Source organism: Salvelinus fontinalis, chromosome 24 (genome assembly GCF_029448725.1).
Source record: "Salvelinus fontinalis isolate EN_2023a chromosome 24, ASM2944872v1, whole genome shotgun sequence".
Classification (NCBI taxonomy): Eukaryota; Metazoa; Chordata; class Actinopteri; order Salmoniformes; family Salmonidae; genus Salvelinus; species Salvelinus fontinalis.
This window is the reverse complement of record NC_074688.1, coordinates 26,882,728-26,900,667: the sequence shown is the minus strand read 5'-3', so window position 1 is coordinate 26,900,667 and position 17,940 is coordinate 26,882,728. Positions and strand designations below refer to the sequence as shown.

The window sequence follows — 17,940 nt, the reverse complement described above, 5'->3', positions numbered from 1 at the left end:
AGACTGAATCCAAACATTACACTGTTGATTTTTAGGTGCATTTTACATTTACTGTGTTTTTCCATGCATTTGTTGATAACTAAATCTACGATGGATACATTCAGCATCATGATAAGAATATTCTTGAAAAATTTGGGGTAGATACAACATAAGACAAAAAAATAACAAGTGTTTGAGTGAGAGGTCAAACTGGTGTCTCCAAGCGGTCACACACCTCTCCAACTGTGCACAATCCAAACATTAGACAGTATTATGTTAGGAGTGTGCACAATTCCAAAGTCATTTCAATGCACTTTTATGACCTAAATATGTTTTTAAGCTCACCTAGCTGTGCCGTTGAGGAACTAGAGCAAGCACACTTGTAGATGTTTGTTTGGAACACAGCCCTGCATCCCGACCATCACACAATTACTGTTGTTGTTTACGCATTCCAAAAACGCTCCATTATAAATTGCAATTTGGGTCAGGTGGACATAATTAGAAAGCTTGTTCTATTGCCGACATGACTAGCTAAATTATAAAATATGATCTTACAGTGTTAGACTTTCACAAGGCAATTCAGAGAAGCAGATTGTAATGTGGAACATTTTCTGTGGAACATTTTCTTCCAAATACAACAAATATAGGCTCATTCTGTTCAGGACAACCCAGGATATAACGCCATGTCTAAGTGTACATCAAACATAGTGATCATAAACGTTGACGCTGTATATGACATGAGTTTTATGATATGGAAATGTGAAGTGCACATTTGTGTTCGTCTTGCTTGTATGACATCAAAGCGGTGTTTATTATTAAGGTCTCATCTTTCCCAAGACATTGAGGCCTCTTCATTTACAGCCTCACTCAGACAGCAAAACATTTGGGAAAATGGCCCAATTAATGGGGCAACTTGTCGCACGGTGCAGTTCAGAACGTCTGTCAGTCAAAACCCAGACAGAGACTTTTTTTTTTAAACATACAGAGCTCTGAAGCAGAGACACTGAGCTCTGACGTCATGAATGTCATGTTATATCATCATGTACAGCCACTGCGTTCGAATTTAGGCACTTATCAGTGTCCAAATCTGCAATTTTCAACCCATATACGAGTGTAAAGGGCTACCACAAAGAATCTGATGTGCTAGCTAGCTATAGAGAATCGCAAAGCTTTTCCTAGGAGATATCACCACACCCAACATGAACCACACAGAACTGAGCCATTTACGATAGGCCTACAGGGTTTGATGTACAAGCCAGCTAGCTAGCTAGCTTTAGAGAACAGTGATGTATTTTCCTAGCAGATACCATCAAACCCAGTATGAACCATGGAGGATATACACCCAGGATTTAATGTGCTAGCTGGCTTTAAAGAATAATAGTGAGCCCTTCCTTAAGCCTTCCCCACACCACACCCAATATGACTATGTCATGTGTCTGCAGAGGAATGTGCTGAAGGCTAGTAGGCTACCAGAAATATTCTGCTTGAGATGGAATTACTCACACATCACCATCCCAACCCCACTGAGGGTCAGGAGAGGATGGGAGAGAAGGGGGGGGGAAGACATAGGAGGAAAGGAGGGGAAAAGGAGGTGGGAAAAGGTGAGAGAGGAGGGGCGAGAGGAGTGAGGGTGGAGGAGAAGAGGAAGAGGAAGAGAGAAGAGGAGTAGGAGAGAGGACATGCAACAGGATTGAAAAAGCTCCAGATGAGCAGATGTTTTTACTGACGATCTGACTTTTGTGAGATTTTAGTGTTTAATGATGTTTTTCAGAAGTACTGCCAAAGCTGGCAGTCATAGACTCTTAGAAGTTTATGCTGCTGCACTTATTGGCATGTAAGGGCAACATATTGGATTAGAGAAGAGACTCGGAATCCGAGCTACCTCGGATAGGCCAAGCTGTTCTTCATCACTGCAAATGAGAACAGTAAGAGAGTGACCCAAAGTGATTGGTGTCAAATTCACTGGTCCATGTGAAATAGCACACATTACACACATTATTAATCTGACTTGAGCGTGGACATAGGCTGAATACTGGATATAACTACAAGTCCACAATGTCCCCTCTGCATACATATTGTATATTGGATTAATAAGTACAGTACAGTATATGTACTCATGACTTTATTGATTTGATTTAATATACATAATTATGTGCATTTCTGGCACAGAATAAATGTATCACTTCCCTGATTAGATTTTCTTGTGACTGTGCAGATATCTTTTTAAACCAGGGCTATATCTGGCCTCAACGTGCTGTGCTCCAGTTTCCCAGCCAAAGCAGCAGAGATATAGCTGCGTCATTGTGTCTGTTAGGCAGTCTCTCAGAAAGAGAGGGGGAGAGACAGAGAGAGAGAGAGAGAGAGAGAGAGAGGGAGAGGGAGAGGGAGAGGGAGAGGGAGAGGGAGAGGGAGAGGGAGGGGGAGGGGGAGAGGGAGAGAGGGAGAGGGAAAGGGAGAGGGAGAGGGAGAGGGAGAGGGAGAGGGTAAGAGGGAGAGGGAGAGAGGGAGAGGGAAAGGGAGAGGGAGAGGGAGAGAAATACCCCCGTTCAGAAACCCTGCCAGTGCTGGGAAACGCTGCCATTCTTCATGAGGTCATCGTGATGGGTAAATAGATCAGACGATAACGCCAAGGTAAGAGCATCATTCGAAATGTAGGTCATGCAGACAGGTCATAGGAGAGCCATAAAGGCTTTACATGGCTCTGCTCTGGTTGTTAGGCGATTTGCCCTTCACACAATATTACAAGTTCTCATGTGCATACGGGTGGAAACGTATGCTGTATTAATGTTGCTGTTGTTTTATTTTTGTTACTCTTTTTTAAAAATTATATCATAGTTAGTCCTTGAATCATTACAATAATGGATGTTTTTCATTGAGTGCATTATAATGTGTAAAAAGTGACTGCCAGCATTTTGTAACATTCCTTAAAACAGTATCATGTGAAAATCAAGATAGTTTTATCTGAAGCTGTGGTGCTCTATGAATCCAGTATCCATGAATCACAACATAGCTTATATTCAAGGCTGTATTAGTGGCTGTGAGAAGACACTAATGCTATCTAGCCTTTTTATGGGCTCCCGAGTGGCGCAGCAGTCTAAGGCACTGCAACTCAGTGCTAGAGGCGTCACTCCAGACCCTGGTTTGATTCCAGGCTGATTTGGAGTCCCATAGGGCGGCACACAATTGACTCAGCATCGCCCAGTTAGGGTTTGGCCGTGGTAGGCCGTCAAATTAGCATTTGTTGTTAACTGACTTTCCTAGTTAAATAAAGGTAAAAAATATAGATATATTTATATTTGGTTTTTCAAAACTTGTGGAATGTCACTTGCACCCAATAGCCACAAGATGGCGCTCCTCACCTTAGTGAAATATTACAGTACGTCAACACAGCACTAGCCTCCTCTTAGTCATCAAACAAATCCATTATAATATCCTCTGTATTCTAGAGCAGGTTCTCTCACTGACCTATGAATATATCTTGATCATATCAAGGGACTAGGTCACTATGAACGCAAATGAAATATCAATCAATGCAAATTCAATTGGACAGATGCAGACATTGGGGCTGGAATTAAATAAGCAACGTGTTAAAGGCCAATCCAATGTTAACAACTTAATTGGGCCGAGAGACTGAGAGGCCTGGTGGTTATTGTTTCTGTCGCCCCTATGTCTGTCTGCTCTAGTTGACATTTCACTAAATGAAAATGAACAACAAAAGAATGAGCATTCTAGGCAGGCTGCTTCGGCTCATAGTCATTTGTAGAACCAGAAAGACTGTTGTAACAAATAACAGTGGCTATGTTCCGTGCTGAAGTTGTCTGGGCACTGTGATCATATGTAATAGCTGTATTTACATGGTAGTTGCAGTGTCATTACAACGTAGGTGCACATTAAAACCATAATGCCTGTTTGCATACTGTGATGCAGAGGTTTACAAAAGTGGAGCGATTGTAAGGTACGATTACAGATTCGGCTTTAGTAATCCTGGAATAATGGCACCGAGGAAAGGTAGTGTATTTTGTAAAGGGTCAGGGCTTGATGCTAACTGTAGAGTTGGCTCTGTGGTCCAGCAGTAGCAGCTGTCTGTGTGGATGAGGATCTGTAGGGACACACCGTGGAGAGATATCTAATCAGATCACACGGTCACACACAGACACACACACGTATGCACACACAAATACACACCACACACATACAGACACATACACACACACGAATACACACCACAAACATACAGACACATACACACACAAAGATAGTGGTATCGCTCTGGGCACAGAGCTATTTTAGGAGACGTCTAAATGGAAAACTCTCCATGTGTTTGATGAATCCTCAGAGAAACAGAACTGTACTGTACATTGTCACAAAGTTCTAAGTATGACACATACAGTATTGTACATAAAGTTCCACATACAGTAACTGAAGACTGTTAAATTCATACAATGTTACACAACATTACTGTAATTATGTCTGGACAAAAGATAACAGTGTGTGACCAAAATGAAATCCTTCCATGATACGTTCCCTCCTCTTTTTCTTTTATTACATCGTTCCTTCCCAATGATTCAGATCATTTAACACATTTAACACAAGTTTAACATTGTTTAGAAAACTACAGGAAAATCATCATGTCACTAACAGCGCCAATTCAAAGTTGCAGATTGCAGCTACATTCAATGAACCCCAGTCAGAGTTTGAATTACAACATGTGTGAAAAGCCACAAACCCAACCGGTTCCACCCAGTTCACCAGAACATCACCATATCATTACACATAGTTTCCCCTTGAATCTGATTATCTCATCAGAGAAATATTGGCAGTCCAGTGTCCAGACGGGAATTTTTGGACAGGCTTTTCTATTTACACGTAGTGTGTTTTGGAGTGTCCATCCTTAAATTCTGAGAGAGAGTGTGTGTGTGTGTGTGTGTGTGTGTGTATGTGTGTGTGTGTGTGTTAATGAAACCATGTTCCATCAATTACCCAGGTGACTGCTGCACACAGATTAATATTCAGCCCGTTAAATGCAAAGCTTTCTGGTGCTGCAGATACAATCCCTTATCATCCATAATATATATTCCTTATCATCCATAATATAAATTTCTTATCATCCGTAATATAAATCCCTTATCATCCATAATATAAATCCCTTATCATCCGTAATATAAATCCCTTATCATCCGTAATATAAATCCCTTATCATCCGTAATATAAATCCCTTATCATCCATAATATAAATCCCTTATCATCCATAATATAAATCCCTTATCATCCATAATATAAATTCCTTATCATCCATAATATAAATCCCTTATCATCCATAATATAAATACATCCATAATATATCCATAATATAAATATATCCATAATATAAATCCCTTATCATCCATAATATAAATCCCTTATCATCCATAATATAAATCCCTTATCATCCATAATATAAATCCCTTATCATCCATAATATAAATCCCTTATCATCCATAATATAAATACTTTATCATCCATAATATAAATCCCTTATCATCCATAATATAAATTCCTTATTATCCATAATATAAATCCCTTATCATCAATAATATCAATCCCTTATCATCCATAATATAAATATCTTATCATCCATAATATAAATCCCTTATCATCCATAATATCAATCCCTTATCATCCATAATATAAATCCCTTATCATCCATAATATCCAATATCATCAACCCAGCTCATCGTGTATAAGACCTCTGCCAGTTGTAGATAGTGTGTATATTATGTGAGCATGCGGGCAGCCTCTTACAGCTACTGACACTACGATGTCTGAAGACTTTGCCCTGGCTGCTACCCCCCAGGCCCCTCCGTCTGGCAGCCTGCTTAGCCCTCTCCTCTGCCGCAATGAAGTCTGTGGTGGCCCTAAAGAACTCCAGCAGGGCCCGGTGGCTCCAGCTAGTCCCAGGTGTCCCTCCAAAGGTCCCACCCCCAGAGAAAGCACTCCCTTCCTGGGTGTTAAAGCCACAGTGTCCCCCCCTGGTGGTTAGCAGCAGGAAGAAGTGGGGGTTGCTCTCGAAGAGTTCCAGGGGTAGGGTAGACTGGGGGTCTCCTCTGATAGGGTCATCCTGAGCACAGACACTCAGAACAGGGATGGCGACTTCGTCTACATCCCGGAGGGGTTCATTGCGTTCCCAGTAGGCCTCCCAGGCTCCACCACTGCTGCTGCTGGTGCCCGCTGCTAGGGCCGGGGCTCCTTTAGGGCCTGGCTGCTGGCAGAACAGCACCTCCTCCAGGCCACGCATGGAACAGCTTGAGAAAAGGGCATCGGTGTGCACTGTCTCACCCAGCACTGTCCTGTACCTAGATATACCCAGACAAGGACACACACACACACACACACACACACACACACACACACACACACACACACACACACACACACACACACACACACACACACACACACACACACACACACACACACATATATAAACATAAAGACACACACACAACACACACACAGCCACACACACAAACAGTACAATCAGTAAATCAATCTAGAAGTGCTGAATGGCTCTATAACATCCTTGTTAGCATTGATTGTGAAACCACAAGTTGGGTCCTGATGCCCTGCTAGATCAATAGCACGGTGGGCAGCGGTTGCCATGGTAGTGGTATTGTATTTTAATCAAATCCTGTAATATCAGGGTGTGACATTATTCCCTTTCTTCTCCTCTTCTCAATCAGGTTTCTCTCTTTCTCTCTCCACCCTCTGCTCGCCCTCCATCTCTCCCTACCTTCTCCCTACCCTGTTTGTTTGTCCTTCCCTCCCTCCCTCTCCCTTCTTCATCTCTCTTCCTCCCTTCCCTCCCTCCCCTCTCCCTCCATCTCCCCTCCATTCCTCTCCTCCCCTCTCCTCTCCCCCTCCATCCCTCTCCCCTCCCTCCATCCCTTACCTGTTGAGGCATATCTTCTGGTAAGTCACCAGAGCCCAGTGTAGGGGCCAGATGGGTCCTTTCTCAAACCAGCTCTGGCAGCGGAACACTGGCGAGAGGCAGGCGGCGGCCGTCACGTAGCTGGATGAACCACACTCTCCCAGGTAGGAGAGGAGGAGGCCGGACCCGGTGCTCTCGCTCACCGCGTACAGCCGGCTCACGGGCTGCCTGTAGCGTATGTAGCGCACGGCCTCGCGTAGGTCCCCTGGGTCGCCAAACTGCTGCAGCTTGACGGTGCTGAGGGGGGTGGCGTTGTGGCTGCGCCGGTTAAACACCACAGGGAGGTAGCCGTGGGACAACGCCACCTCACAGAGCTGAAGGACAGGAAACAGAACATCATGTAATTCATGACAATATAGACCTTTATTGAATTGAAGTGACACAGCAGTGAGGTCCAATCAATCATTGGTTCACCTCACTACAGGATGAACTGTGACATCATCAAAGCTGGAGGTAGAGGAGGGACAGACAGATGGTGACACAGTGGTCAGTGTGAGCTCACATAGTGTTTGGTCAATGTAAAAGCACTATTTAAATCCATGAATCCATTAATGCATGACTGACTATGAACTGTGAGATCAGAATATGTGAGGTCTTCGGAAAAGCCCTACATAAATCTAATCCAACATTGAATGTTTCAACTGACTATAAACTGTAACAACACCAACACAGGCTGCATCTGAAATGGCCTTAGGGTGCCATTTCCAACACCCCCACAGAGTATGAATGAACAGCTACACAGAGCTATAAGAAGACAATGATTAGAGAGACTAGAGAGACCAAGACGAGGTGTAACAGATCACTGCATTAAATATTTACAGAGCTGAGAAACCTGAAAGAGCACTTAAACCTGGATATTATCCTTTCTCTCTGCGTTTCTTTCTTTCTTTCTCTCACTCTCTCTGTTTCTATCTCTCTCTCTCAACTTCTCTCCCCCTCTCTGTTTCTATCTCTCTCTCTCAATTCAATTCAAAGGGCTTTATTGTCATGGGAAACATATGTTAACATTGCCAAAGCAAGTGAAGTAGATCATATACAAAAGTGAAATAAACAATAAAAATGAACAGTAAACATTACACTAACAGAAGTTCTCTCTCTCTCTGTCTCTGTCTCTCTCAAAAACCTCTCTCCTTCCCTCTCTCCCTTTCTCTCAACCTCTCTCCCACTCTCTATTTATATCTCTCTCTGTTTATCTCTCTCTCTCAACCTTTCTCCCTCTGTGCTTCTCTCTCTCTCTGTTTCTATCTCTCTCTCTGTCTCTCTCTCTCTCAACCTCTCTCCCTCTCTCTTTCTATCTCTCTCTCTGTTTCTATATCTATCTCGCTCTGTCTCTCTCTCTCTCTCTCTCTCTCTCTCTCTCTCTCTCTCTCTCTCTCTCTCTCTCAACCTCTCTCCCACTCTCTATTTATATATCTCTCTCTGTTTCTCTCTCTCTCTCAACCTTTCTCCCTCTGTGTTTCTCTCTCTCTCTGTTTCTCTCTCTCTCTGTTTCTATCTCTCTCTCAACCTCTCTCCTTCTCTCTTTCTATCTCTCTCCCTGTTTCTATCTCTCTCTCGCTCTGTCTCTCTCTGTCTCTCTCTCTCAACCTCTCTCCCTCTCTGAATCAATTCATCCTACTAATACAGCAGTATTAATGCGGCTACACTATTGAAGTACAGCTGTTTTCCAACATAAGGATGATGAGGTATAAAGCAGGTTAACTTTGCTTCAGTCTTCCATTTGTTTTCCCTCTCGATTATGCTGCCAGTGTCGAGCCAATGAGGAATTTTTGTCACAGAGACTCGAGAAACACGGAAGCATGCACACGCCCACACACACACAAACTCATGCCTTGCAGACACACACCTACACACTGTCACTCAGAAGCATGCACACACCAGCACAAACACCTACAGTACATCCTGCCACACACACTCCTACACATGAGTCTGCAACACATTTACACACTGCCACATTCTTCAGATGAATTATGTCAAACTCTCACAAACTCCCTCAAATATTCAAGGTCCAACATTCAGCCTGAAAACAGCTCTGTGAACAAGACCAAAGGGATTTGTCTCTGACTCGACCAACCGCAGAAATGACATCATCACTGTCATACCACAACTGTTAAATGCAGAGGCAAAGTCATCATTCTGTAGGGGTATCACAGTCAAGTCATCATACTGTAGGGGTATCACAGTCAAGTCATCATACTGGAGGGGTATCACAGTCAAGTCATCATACTGGAGGGGTATCACAGTCAAGTCATCATACTGGAGGGGTATCACAGTCAAGTCATCATACTGGAGGGGTATCACAGTCAAGTCATCATACTGGAGGGGTATCACAGTCAAGTCATCATACTGGAGGGGTATCACAGTCAAGTCATCATACTGGAGGGGTATCACAGTCAAGTCATCATACTGGAGGGGTATCACAGTCAAGTAGTCATACTGGAGGGGTATCACAGTCAAGTAGTCATACTGGAGGGGTATCACAGTCAAGTCATCATACTGGAGGGGTATCACAGTCAAGTCATCATACTGGAGGGGTGTCACAGTCAAGTCATCATACTGGAGGGGTATCACAGTCAAGTCATCATACTGGAGGGGTATCACAGTCAAGTCATCATACTGGAGGGGTATCACAGTCAAGTCATCATACTGGAGGGGTATCACAGTCAAGTCATCATACTGGAGGGGTATCACAGTCAAGTCATCATACTGGAGGGGTATCACAGTCAAGTCATCATACTGGAGGGTATCACAGTCAAGTCATCATACTGGAGGGTATCACAGTCAAGTCATCATACTGGAGGGGTATCACAGTCAAGTCATCATACTGGAGGGGTATCACAGTCAAGTCATCATACTGGAGGGAATCACAGTCAAGTCATCATACTGGAGGGGTATCACAGTCAAGTCATCATACTGGAGGGGTATCACAGTCAAGTCATCATACTGGAGGGGTATCACAGTCAAGTCATCATACTGGAGGGGTATCACAGTCAAGTCATCATACTGGAGGGGTATCACAGTCAAGTCATCATACTGGAGGGGTATCACAGTCAAGTCATCATACTGGAGGGGTATCACAGTCAAGTTCATCATCAGCATTCCTAGTTTGATGAAATGCTATAAGCAACTTACTCATCAGTGCAACAATGCGTGAGCTAACACAGAACTTGGGCTTCTGCCAAGTTGAAAGACTGGGTTCATTTTGAACAACGCACAGAATGTGTGTTTTACAAACCAGGCATTTGTCTAGCTCCGAATTACCATAGTTTAGTCTTACTCACTGGCTTGACTAATTAATACATGTGTAGTAAACAGTATGGTGTCCTGTGTCTGGACACCAGGCTGTAAAATCCACACTCAGACGTGAGTTCACCTTTGGCTCTACGTCTGACCTTAAAGAGAGCATACAGGAGTCAGGGGACCCATTTCACTCCACAATGTTGTTCCCTCCCTTCTCCCTGTCCCTTCCTAATCTCCTTCACAGATTTGACAGTACTGGATAAGCGAAAGCAATAGGGTGAAAAGTATTTGGAGCTCAATGCTTATACAAACCCAGTAGTCTCAGATCTGCATTCGGGAGTTAATGGGAGTGGAAAACTGTTTGGGAAATGAAGCCCTAGTCAGAAGGAACTCTGAAAGATCGCAGACTAGCTGGGCCGTTAGGGAGGGAGAGGGCTTTAAAACCAATAACTGTCTTTTAACAAATCATCCACGCACACCTTGCATACTTTTCATACTGTATAGCCAGGCCAGCAAGACTATAATCATTCACTTTAACTTTTATTTTGAAATCCTTTTCATCTTGGCCATGTTCTGTTATAATCTCCACCCGGCACAGCCAGAAGAGGACTGGTCACCCCTCAGAGCCTGGTTCCTATCTAGGTTTCTTCCTAGGTTCTGGCCTTTCTAGGGAGTTTTTCCTAGCCACCGTGCTTCTACACCTGCATTGCTTGCTGTTTGGGGTTTTAGGCTGGGTTTCTGTACAGCACTTTGAGATATCAGCTGATGTAAGAAGGGCTTTGTAAATCAATTTGATTTGATTTGATTCAGTTCTCCATCTCCCAGAAAATAGTAGTCACATTTGACACATCTGACAGAATTGATCTTCCTCCCTCATCTCCCTAGGCTACAATCATTCACTTAAACCTTAGTCTAATTCCCTTTTTTCTGCTGAATGCTGACAGGCTATTTATAGTGAATCAGCTTCTATGAATGCTCCCATTGTTGACAGACTAGGCTAGTAAGGGGTGCCGGCAGTCAAGGTAGTGACTTATTGTTGACAGACTAGGCTACTAGAGGGTGCTGGCAGTCAAGGTAGTGACTTATTGTTGACAGACTAGGCTAGTAGGGGGTGCTGGCAGTCAAGGTAGTGACTTATTGTTGACAGACTAGGCTAGTAGGGGGTGATGGCAGTCAAGGTAGTGACTTATTGTTGACAGACTAGGCTAGTAGGGGGTGCTGGCAGTCAAGGTAGTGACTTATTGTTGACAGACTAGGCTAGTAGGGGGTGCAGGCAGTCAAGGTAGTGACTTATTGTTGACAGACTAGGCTAGTAGGGGGTGCTGGCAGTCAAGGTAGTGACTTATTGTTGACAGACTAGGCTAGTAGGGGGTGCAGGCAGTCAAGGTAGTGACTTATTGTTGACAGACTAGGCTAGTAGGGGGTGCTGGCAGTCAAGGTAGTGACTTATTGTTGACAGACTAGGCTAGTAAGGGGTGCTGGCAGTCAAGGTAGTGACTTATTGTTGACAGACTAGGCTAGTAAGGGGTGCTGGCAGTCAAGGTAGTGACTTATTGTTGACAGACTAGGCTAGTAAGGGGTGCTGGCAGTCAAGGTAGTGACTTATTGTTGACAGACTAGGCTAGTAAGGGGTGCTGGCAGTCAAGGTAGTGACTTATTGTTGACAGACTAGGCTAGTAAGGGGTGCTGGCAGTCAAGGTAGTGACTTATTGTTGACAGACTAGGCTAGTAGGGGGTGCAGGCAGTCAAGGTAGTGACTTATTGTTGACAGACTAGGCTAGTAGGGGGTGCAGGCAGTCAAGGTAGTGACTTATTGTTGACAGACTAGGCTAGTAGGGGGTGCTGGCAGTCAAGGTAGTGACTTATTGTTGACAGACTAGGCTAGTAGGGGGTGCAGGCAGTCAAGGTAGTGACTTATTGTTGACAGACTAGGCTAGTAGGGGGTGCTGGCAGTCAAGGTAGTGACTTATTGTTGACAGACTAGGCTAGTAAGGGGTGCTGGCAGTCAAGGTAGTGACTTATTGTTGACAGACTAGGCTAGTAAGGGGTGCTGGCAGTCAAGGTAGTGACTTATTGTTGACAGACTAGGCTAGTAAGGGGTGCTGGCAGTCAAGGTAGTGACTTATTGTTGACAGACTAGGCTAGTAAGGGGTGCTGGCAGTCAAGGTAGTGACTTATTGTTGACAGACTAGGCTAGTAAGGGGTGCTGGCAGTCAAGGTAGTGACTTATTGTTGACAGACTAGGCTAGTAGGGGGTGCAGGCAGTCAAGGTAGTGACTTATTGTTGACAGACTAGGCTAGTAGGGGGTGCAGGCAGTCAAGGTAGTGACTTATTGTTGACAGACTAGGCTAGTAGGGGGTGCAGGCAGTCAAGGTAGTGACTTATTGTTGACAGACTAGGCTAGTAGGGGGTGCAGGCAGTCAAGGTAGTGACTTATTGTTGACAGACTAGGCTAGTAGGGGGTGCAGGCAGTCAAGGTAGTGACTTATTGTTGACAGACTAGGCTAGTAGGGGGTGCAGGCAGTCAAGGTAGTGACTTATTGTTGACAGACTAGGCTAGTAGGGGGTGCAGGCAGTCAAGGTAGTGACTTATTGTTGACAGACTAGGCTAGTAGGGGGTGCAGGCAGTCAAGGTAGTGACTTATTGTTGACAGACTAGGCTAGTAGGGGGTGCAGGCAGTCAAGGTAGTGACTTATTGTTGACAGACTAGGCTAGTAGGGGGTGCAGGCAGTCAAGGTAGTGACTTATTGTTGACAGACTAGGCTAGTAGGGGGTGCAGGCAGTCAAGGTAGTGACTTATTGTTGCTCTCAAAAGTAACAGAGTACATAAATCAGGCTTGGAACAATGCAAGCCAGATTGGCCGGTTTTACAATCAATTGGGCTACTTTATAGTGGATTGGGCAGGTGTTTTTGATCTGGTTTGGGTAGAAAGTGTCCAAAGAATGTGGCAACATTGTCTGGACTGCAGGGTACAGTGACTCATTATAAGGCTAACGGGCATTGGAGTGTAGTCTTGTCCCAGATCTGTGTGTGCTGTCTTGCTGATTTGTATTTATTTAGTAGGGGTGATAATGGTATGAGTTGGCAAGACAGCACAAAATGATCCGGGACTATACTATTGGGAGTGCAGCTGCAGTGATGTGATCCTTTCACTCACAGCCCGCCAAGGCAGAACAAAGCCTTCTTAAAGCATTTCTCAATTACAACAATCACTGTTCTTAAGCCCTGGTTTTATCGCATGGCACTGTGCTCTTGTTGTTCACTTTCTTGCTCTCCTCCTCAGCTTGCCAAGACTGACTTGAACCAAGATGCCCCCCATGCTCAATGGGAATACGCATTGGCACTGGTCATTTCTCATATCTTGTTCAACCTCCTTTTTTCCCACCACTGCAATGATGAATTAGACATAATTTCACTGTTATGTAATTTCACCATTACAAAAATTTCATAGATTGAACCTTCAACAATTAATGGCATAGCAGTGAATTGTATGACCATGAGACAGGTTTTGTTATGTTATGAAATAAGTCATAATAACTACACTGTAACGGAAAACAGTAAATAATACGTTCATTTGGAGTATTATCAACAGTAAAATAGTCTGAAACATTTTGTTACAGCATACTGTACATTATGGTGGATTGTGGGGAAATGTTGTGGGCGGGGAAAGAATAGCTGTATTTCAAATAGTAACGTAATTCCAACCCACACAATATAGTACAGTACCGTATCTTTGGAGCACCAAAAACCTTTTGACCACTAGTGGGTGCATGGTATTGTTGTTGTATTAACATATTGGGGGTGCCCTGTAAGAGGCTATATTTGTTGCACCTGTGAGTGAGAATGCTGTAACAATTTAACTAATTTCTGGGTTTAGTGCCTCATCATTTTGTATGGGGGACAGATTGGAATGGCAGCAAGTCTTAAACCTTAAATGGTTGAGCATTTTACTATGTCCTTTGGGTCTCTTTAGCCCGTAGTTAACCGATCGCTGCAGCTGTACATAGTCCATCTGTAAACAGCCCACCCAATTTACCTACCTCATCCCCATACTGTTTTTATTTATTTACTTTTCTGCTCTTTTGCACACCAGTATCTCTACTTGCACATGATCATCTGAGGATTTATCACGCCAGTGTTAATCTGCTCAATTGTAATTATTCGCTCCTATGGCCTATTTATTGCCTACCTCCTCATGCCTTTTGCACACAATGTATATAGACTCATTTTTTATTTAATTAAATTTTTTACCTACTGTGTTATTGACTTGTTTATTGTTTACTCCATGTGTAACTCTGTGTTGTTGTCTGTTCACACTGCTATGCTTTATCTTGGCCAGGTCGCAGTTGTAAATGAGAACTTGTTCTCAACTAGCCTACCTGGTTAAATAAAGGTGAAATAAAAATTAATTTAAAAAAAGTAGTTGCTGCCAGTTTGGAAGCCTTTGTTAAGCCTCTAGAAGTGCAAGTGATATAAAACACACAATATTCATTAATATGCTGTAATGTGTGAACACTTTACCTAGCAGCCAACCTGCTTGCACTAATGCCTTGTAATTACAGTAAAATACTGTGAAATACAAACCCCTCCCCTCAATGAATTTCATTCATCCATCCATTCATTCAGATTACGGTAGCATTGTACTTTTTACAGTATAATACAGTCAATTTTACTGTATTGTACTGTATGTCATTATACAGTACTTGCTTTGATACCGTATTATTACAGTAGGTGTAATGTTATATGAAATACTGCATTTTACTTGCCACCAAGCTGCCTGTAAGCTGCTGTCAAATTCACAGTTACCCCTTTACAGTGTAGAGCTGATGTCTAGAGTTGATGTAAATCTTATTTCTGCCACTGAGACTGTCCACAACAGTCCCTAATAGACATCCATAGAACGGTACGCTATGTTCTAAGTAACAGCTATGATGTCAGATCAAAGGTAAAAAGGAGCAAGACAACTAGCATAATGTATCCCGCATTAAGACCATAAGACTAATAGGGCCTAGGTGGGCACTGGGCACATTGTGGCTGAGGGTGTTTTCACTTGATGAACAAGAACAAGCCTGGTTATGATCAAATATTGCATTACATTTCATCATTAATTAATTAATTAGGCTACCTTCAGCACATTTCTAGTGATTTTCCCAAACGAGTTGGGAATGATGAGGAGGATGGGGCTCGTGGAATTACTCGAGGTTCTCCTCCGTTTCTGGTACGACGCACCGGCCATCGACACTGCCCAGTCCAGCGCCACCAGACCGTCGTCGCTCAACTGCAGGTAGTCCCGCACGAAATACGCCGGGCTCTCGTACGGCCAGCACGCGCCGTAGAATGTCTGAAGAAACGCACTCGCCCGCCAAGTCCATCCAGTGCACGCTGTGAAATTGCTGAAAGTCCTGCAGTGTTTGAAGAGATAGTTGGCCAGCGCCGAGGGTTTGCATATCAGAGCAACATCGGGGACTTTATTCTCACCTGCCCTGTCCGATGTCTGGGCATTAGCACGGTCCACCGGGACCCCCCGGTCTGAGACGCACCTCTCTGAGACCATCTCCTTCGTCTGCCGCTGTGAAATTCCGAGCCCCTGGAGGAGTGCGTCTGGCTCGCCCTGGGTACCAAAATATTTCGAAGCTGGCCAAATGACGGCCACCAGAATCCCAATACACAAAGCAACGAGCCATTCAAGCATTTGGACGGTGTGGTCAATTCCACGGATGTTCAATAGGCCTACAGTTATGTTTTAATTAAATTCAGCCAAAACTAGTATCAAAGCACAAAGAATAATCCGGGCCATTTTCGTTTGGTTGAAGTCCTCTTCTCACAAAGCACAACGTGCGCGTAACCATATAGGCTACTTGCTTTCTTTGGGATAAACCAGAATGCGCACAACAGGGTCACCACTTTCTTTCCTACAGTAACATGTCAACTGTGATATCTCCAGCCTTATATGGTTAATTACGTTTTCAGTTCAGAAGCCATCCTCATTGAAAACAGATTCTTGAAGCAGAAGTTTCGATGGCTGATCGTAACTGTAAACTGGAGAATACCCACCGTCGCCTCTACTGTGTTTCAAAACAAAGCACTCCACTCCAGAAGGGCTGCCTTCCTCTACGTCTATTCCTGGGTAAATTAAGCAATGTGTTTTCTCCTTCACCACAAGAAAGGCATGGACATCCCCTCTCCAAGTCGTTCTAAATCGGGATAGATGGTGTTCTCGACGTGCGCCTTTGAATTGTCAGTAATTGAATGCAGAGCTGCGTGAGCTTCGCTCCTCAATCTCAACAGCAGTGTGAGCAAGAGAAACTTCAGAATGGAGCCTCCCAGCTCCCATACACAAACCCTCGGTGTCAGACTGTCACAGGCGTAAACATCTCCTATACAATTCTGTTATGGATGCACAGTTACATTTTCTCTTCAATGTAGTCTTTATTTGTGAAATACTATGGCTAGATTTGTATTTGTACCCAGGGTAGTTGAGACTATAGAATCAATTGTTCTTCCATCAAAGATCATATAGATTCTATATTATAGAACATCTTGGACATCTTGAATCCAAGCAACACCAGTAATGTATTTCACAAAGGTAATATAGATAGGATAGCTATAGCAACTACAATGTCTGTACCACTAAAAGCCTGCCTGTAGAGGATTGAAAGCATAATTAATGTATAACAAGAGACTGCAGTGTATGCATTAGGGCCATATTGTGACAATTACAATGTATACATTTCATTAAGTGGATGTAAGCTCCATATGTACTAAATGGCCCTCAAATAAAACTCTTATAGAAGCAGTCCAAACATAATGTTGCCCATCCACTGATGCATTAACAATCTAGGAAGTGCAGACAGAACCGGAGGCAGAAGATATACAGCTGGATTTATGGTAAATTACTGAGTGTTGTCCAAAAACAGAAAGGGAAGACAGGGCAGTGGATGAGTTCAGTAATAATTGTATCATCTGAATGTTTTTTCCTAACGTATTCTCCATGGGGATTGGATGACCTTCAATTGGAATTTTACTCAGAACATTTCCAGGTAGCTTGTCGCTGACTCCATTTATTGGTGATATATGGGGCTAAGTGCTATACCTCATATTAGGTGGATACATAACATGTTTATATTATGTCTGCGTCCGAAATGGCACACCATTCACTATAGTGCACTACATCTGAACGGGGGACGTAGAGCTCTGATCAAAAGTAGTGGACTATAGGGAATAGGGCACCATTTGGGAAGCAATCTATATTAGGTTGTGCTCCTAAACTGCTGATTTTAGGAGTGATGGTGATGTTGTTGTTGTTGTTTTGGACCCATCTGAAAATTATGGCAGACTAACAGAGAGCTGTAGCCTGCCAGGGAGGACTGATGGTGAGGACCAAACTAACAGAGAGCTGTAGCCTGCCAGGGAGGACTGATGGTGAGGACCAAACTAACAGAGAGCTGTAGCCTGCCAGGGAGGACTGATGGTGAGGACCAAACTAACAGAGAGCTGTAGCCTGCCAGGGAGGACTGATGGTGAGGACCAAACTAACAGAGAGCTGTAGCCTGGCAGGGAGGACTGATGGTGAGGACCAGACTAACAGAGAGCTGTAGCCTGCCAGGGAGGACTGATGGTGAGGACCAGACTAACAGAGAGCTGTAGCCTGCCAGGGAGGACTGATGGTGAGGACCAAACTAACAGAGAGCTGTAGCCTGCCAGGGAGGACTGATGGTGAGGACCAAACTAACAGAGAGCTGTAGCCTGCC

General features: G+C 43.8%; 1 protein-coding gene across 1 annotated transcript; it reads right to left on the bottom strand.

The window, feature by feature from the left end:
* Positions 1-4,493: 4,493 nt before the first annotated feature.
* Positions 4,494-16,516, bottom strand: LOC129822584 (protein ABHD15-like). The gene is made up of 3 exons (XM_055880928.1): positions 15,315-16,516; positions 6,908-7,260; positions 4,494-6,311 (listed from the first exon to the last, which is right to left on the bottom strand). Exons 1-3 carry the CDS (start codon positions 15,879-15,881, stop codon positions 5,690-5,692), a joined length of 1,542 nt encoding a protein of 513 aa, XP_055736903.1. The 5' UTR covers positions 15,882-16,516; the 3' UTR covers positions 4,494-5,689.
* Between the last annotated feature and the right edge of the window lie 1,424 nt (positions 16,517-17,940).

What these genes read in the sequence shown, in the direction of transcription:
- LOC129822584 (XM_055880928.1), bottom strand. Translation starts at nt 15,881, where the DNA reads ATGCTTGAATGGCTCGTTGCTTTGTGTATTGGGATTCTGGTGGCCGTC. An exon ending in TCACTAGAAATGTGCTGAAG is followed by an intron (nt 7,261 to 15,314) that starts GTAGCCTAATTA and finishes CCTGTCCTTCAG; the next exon opens with CTCTGTGAGGTGGCGTTGTC. An exon ending in CAGAAGATATGCCTCAACAG is followed by an intron (nt 6,312 to 6,907) that starts GTAAGGGATGGA and finishes GGGTATATCTAG; the next exon opens with GTACAGGACAGTGCTGGGTG.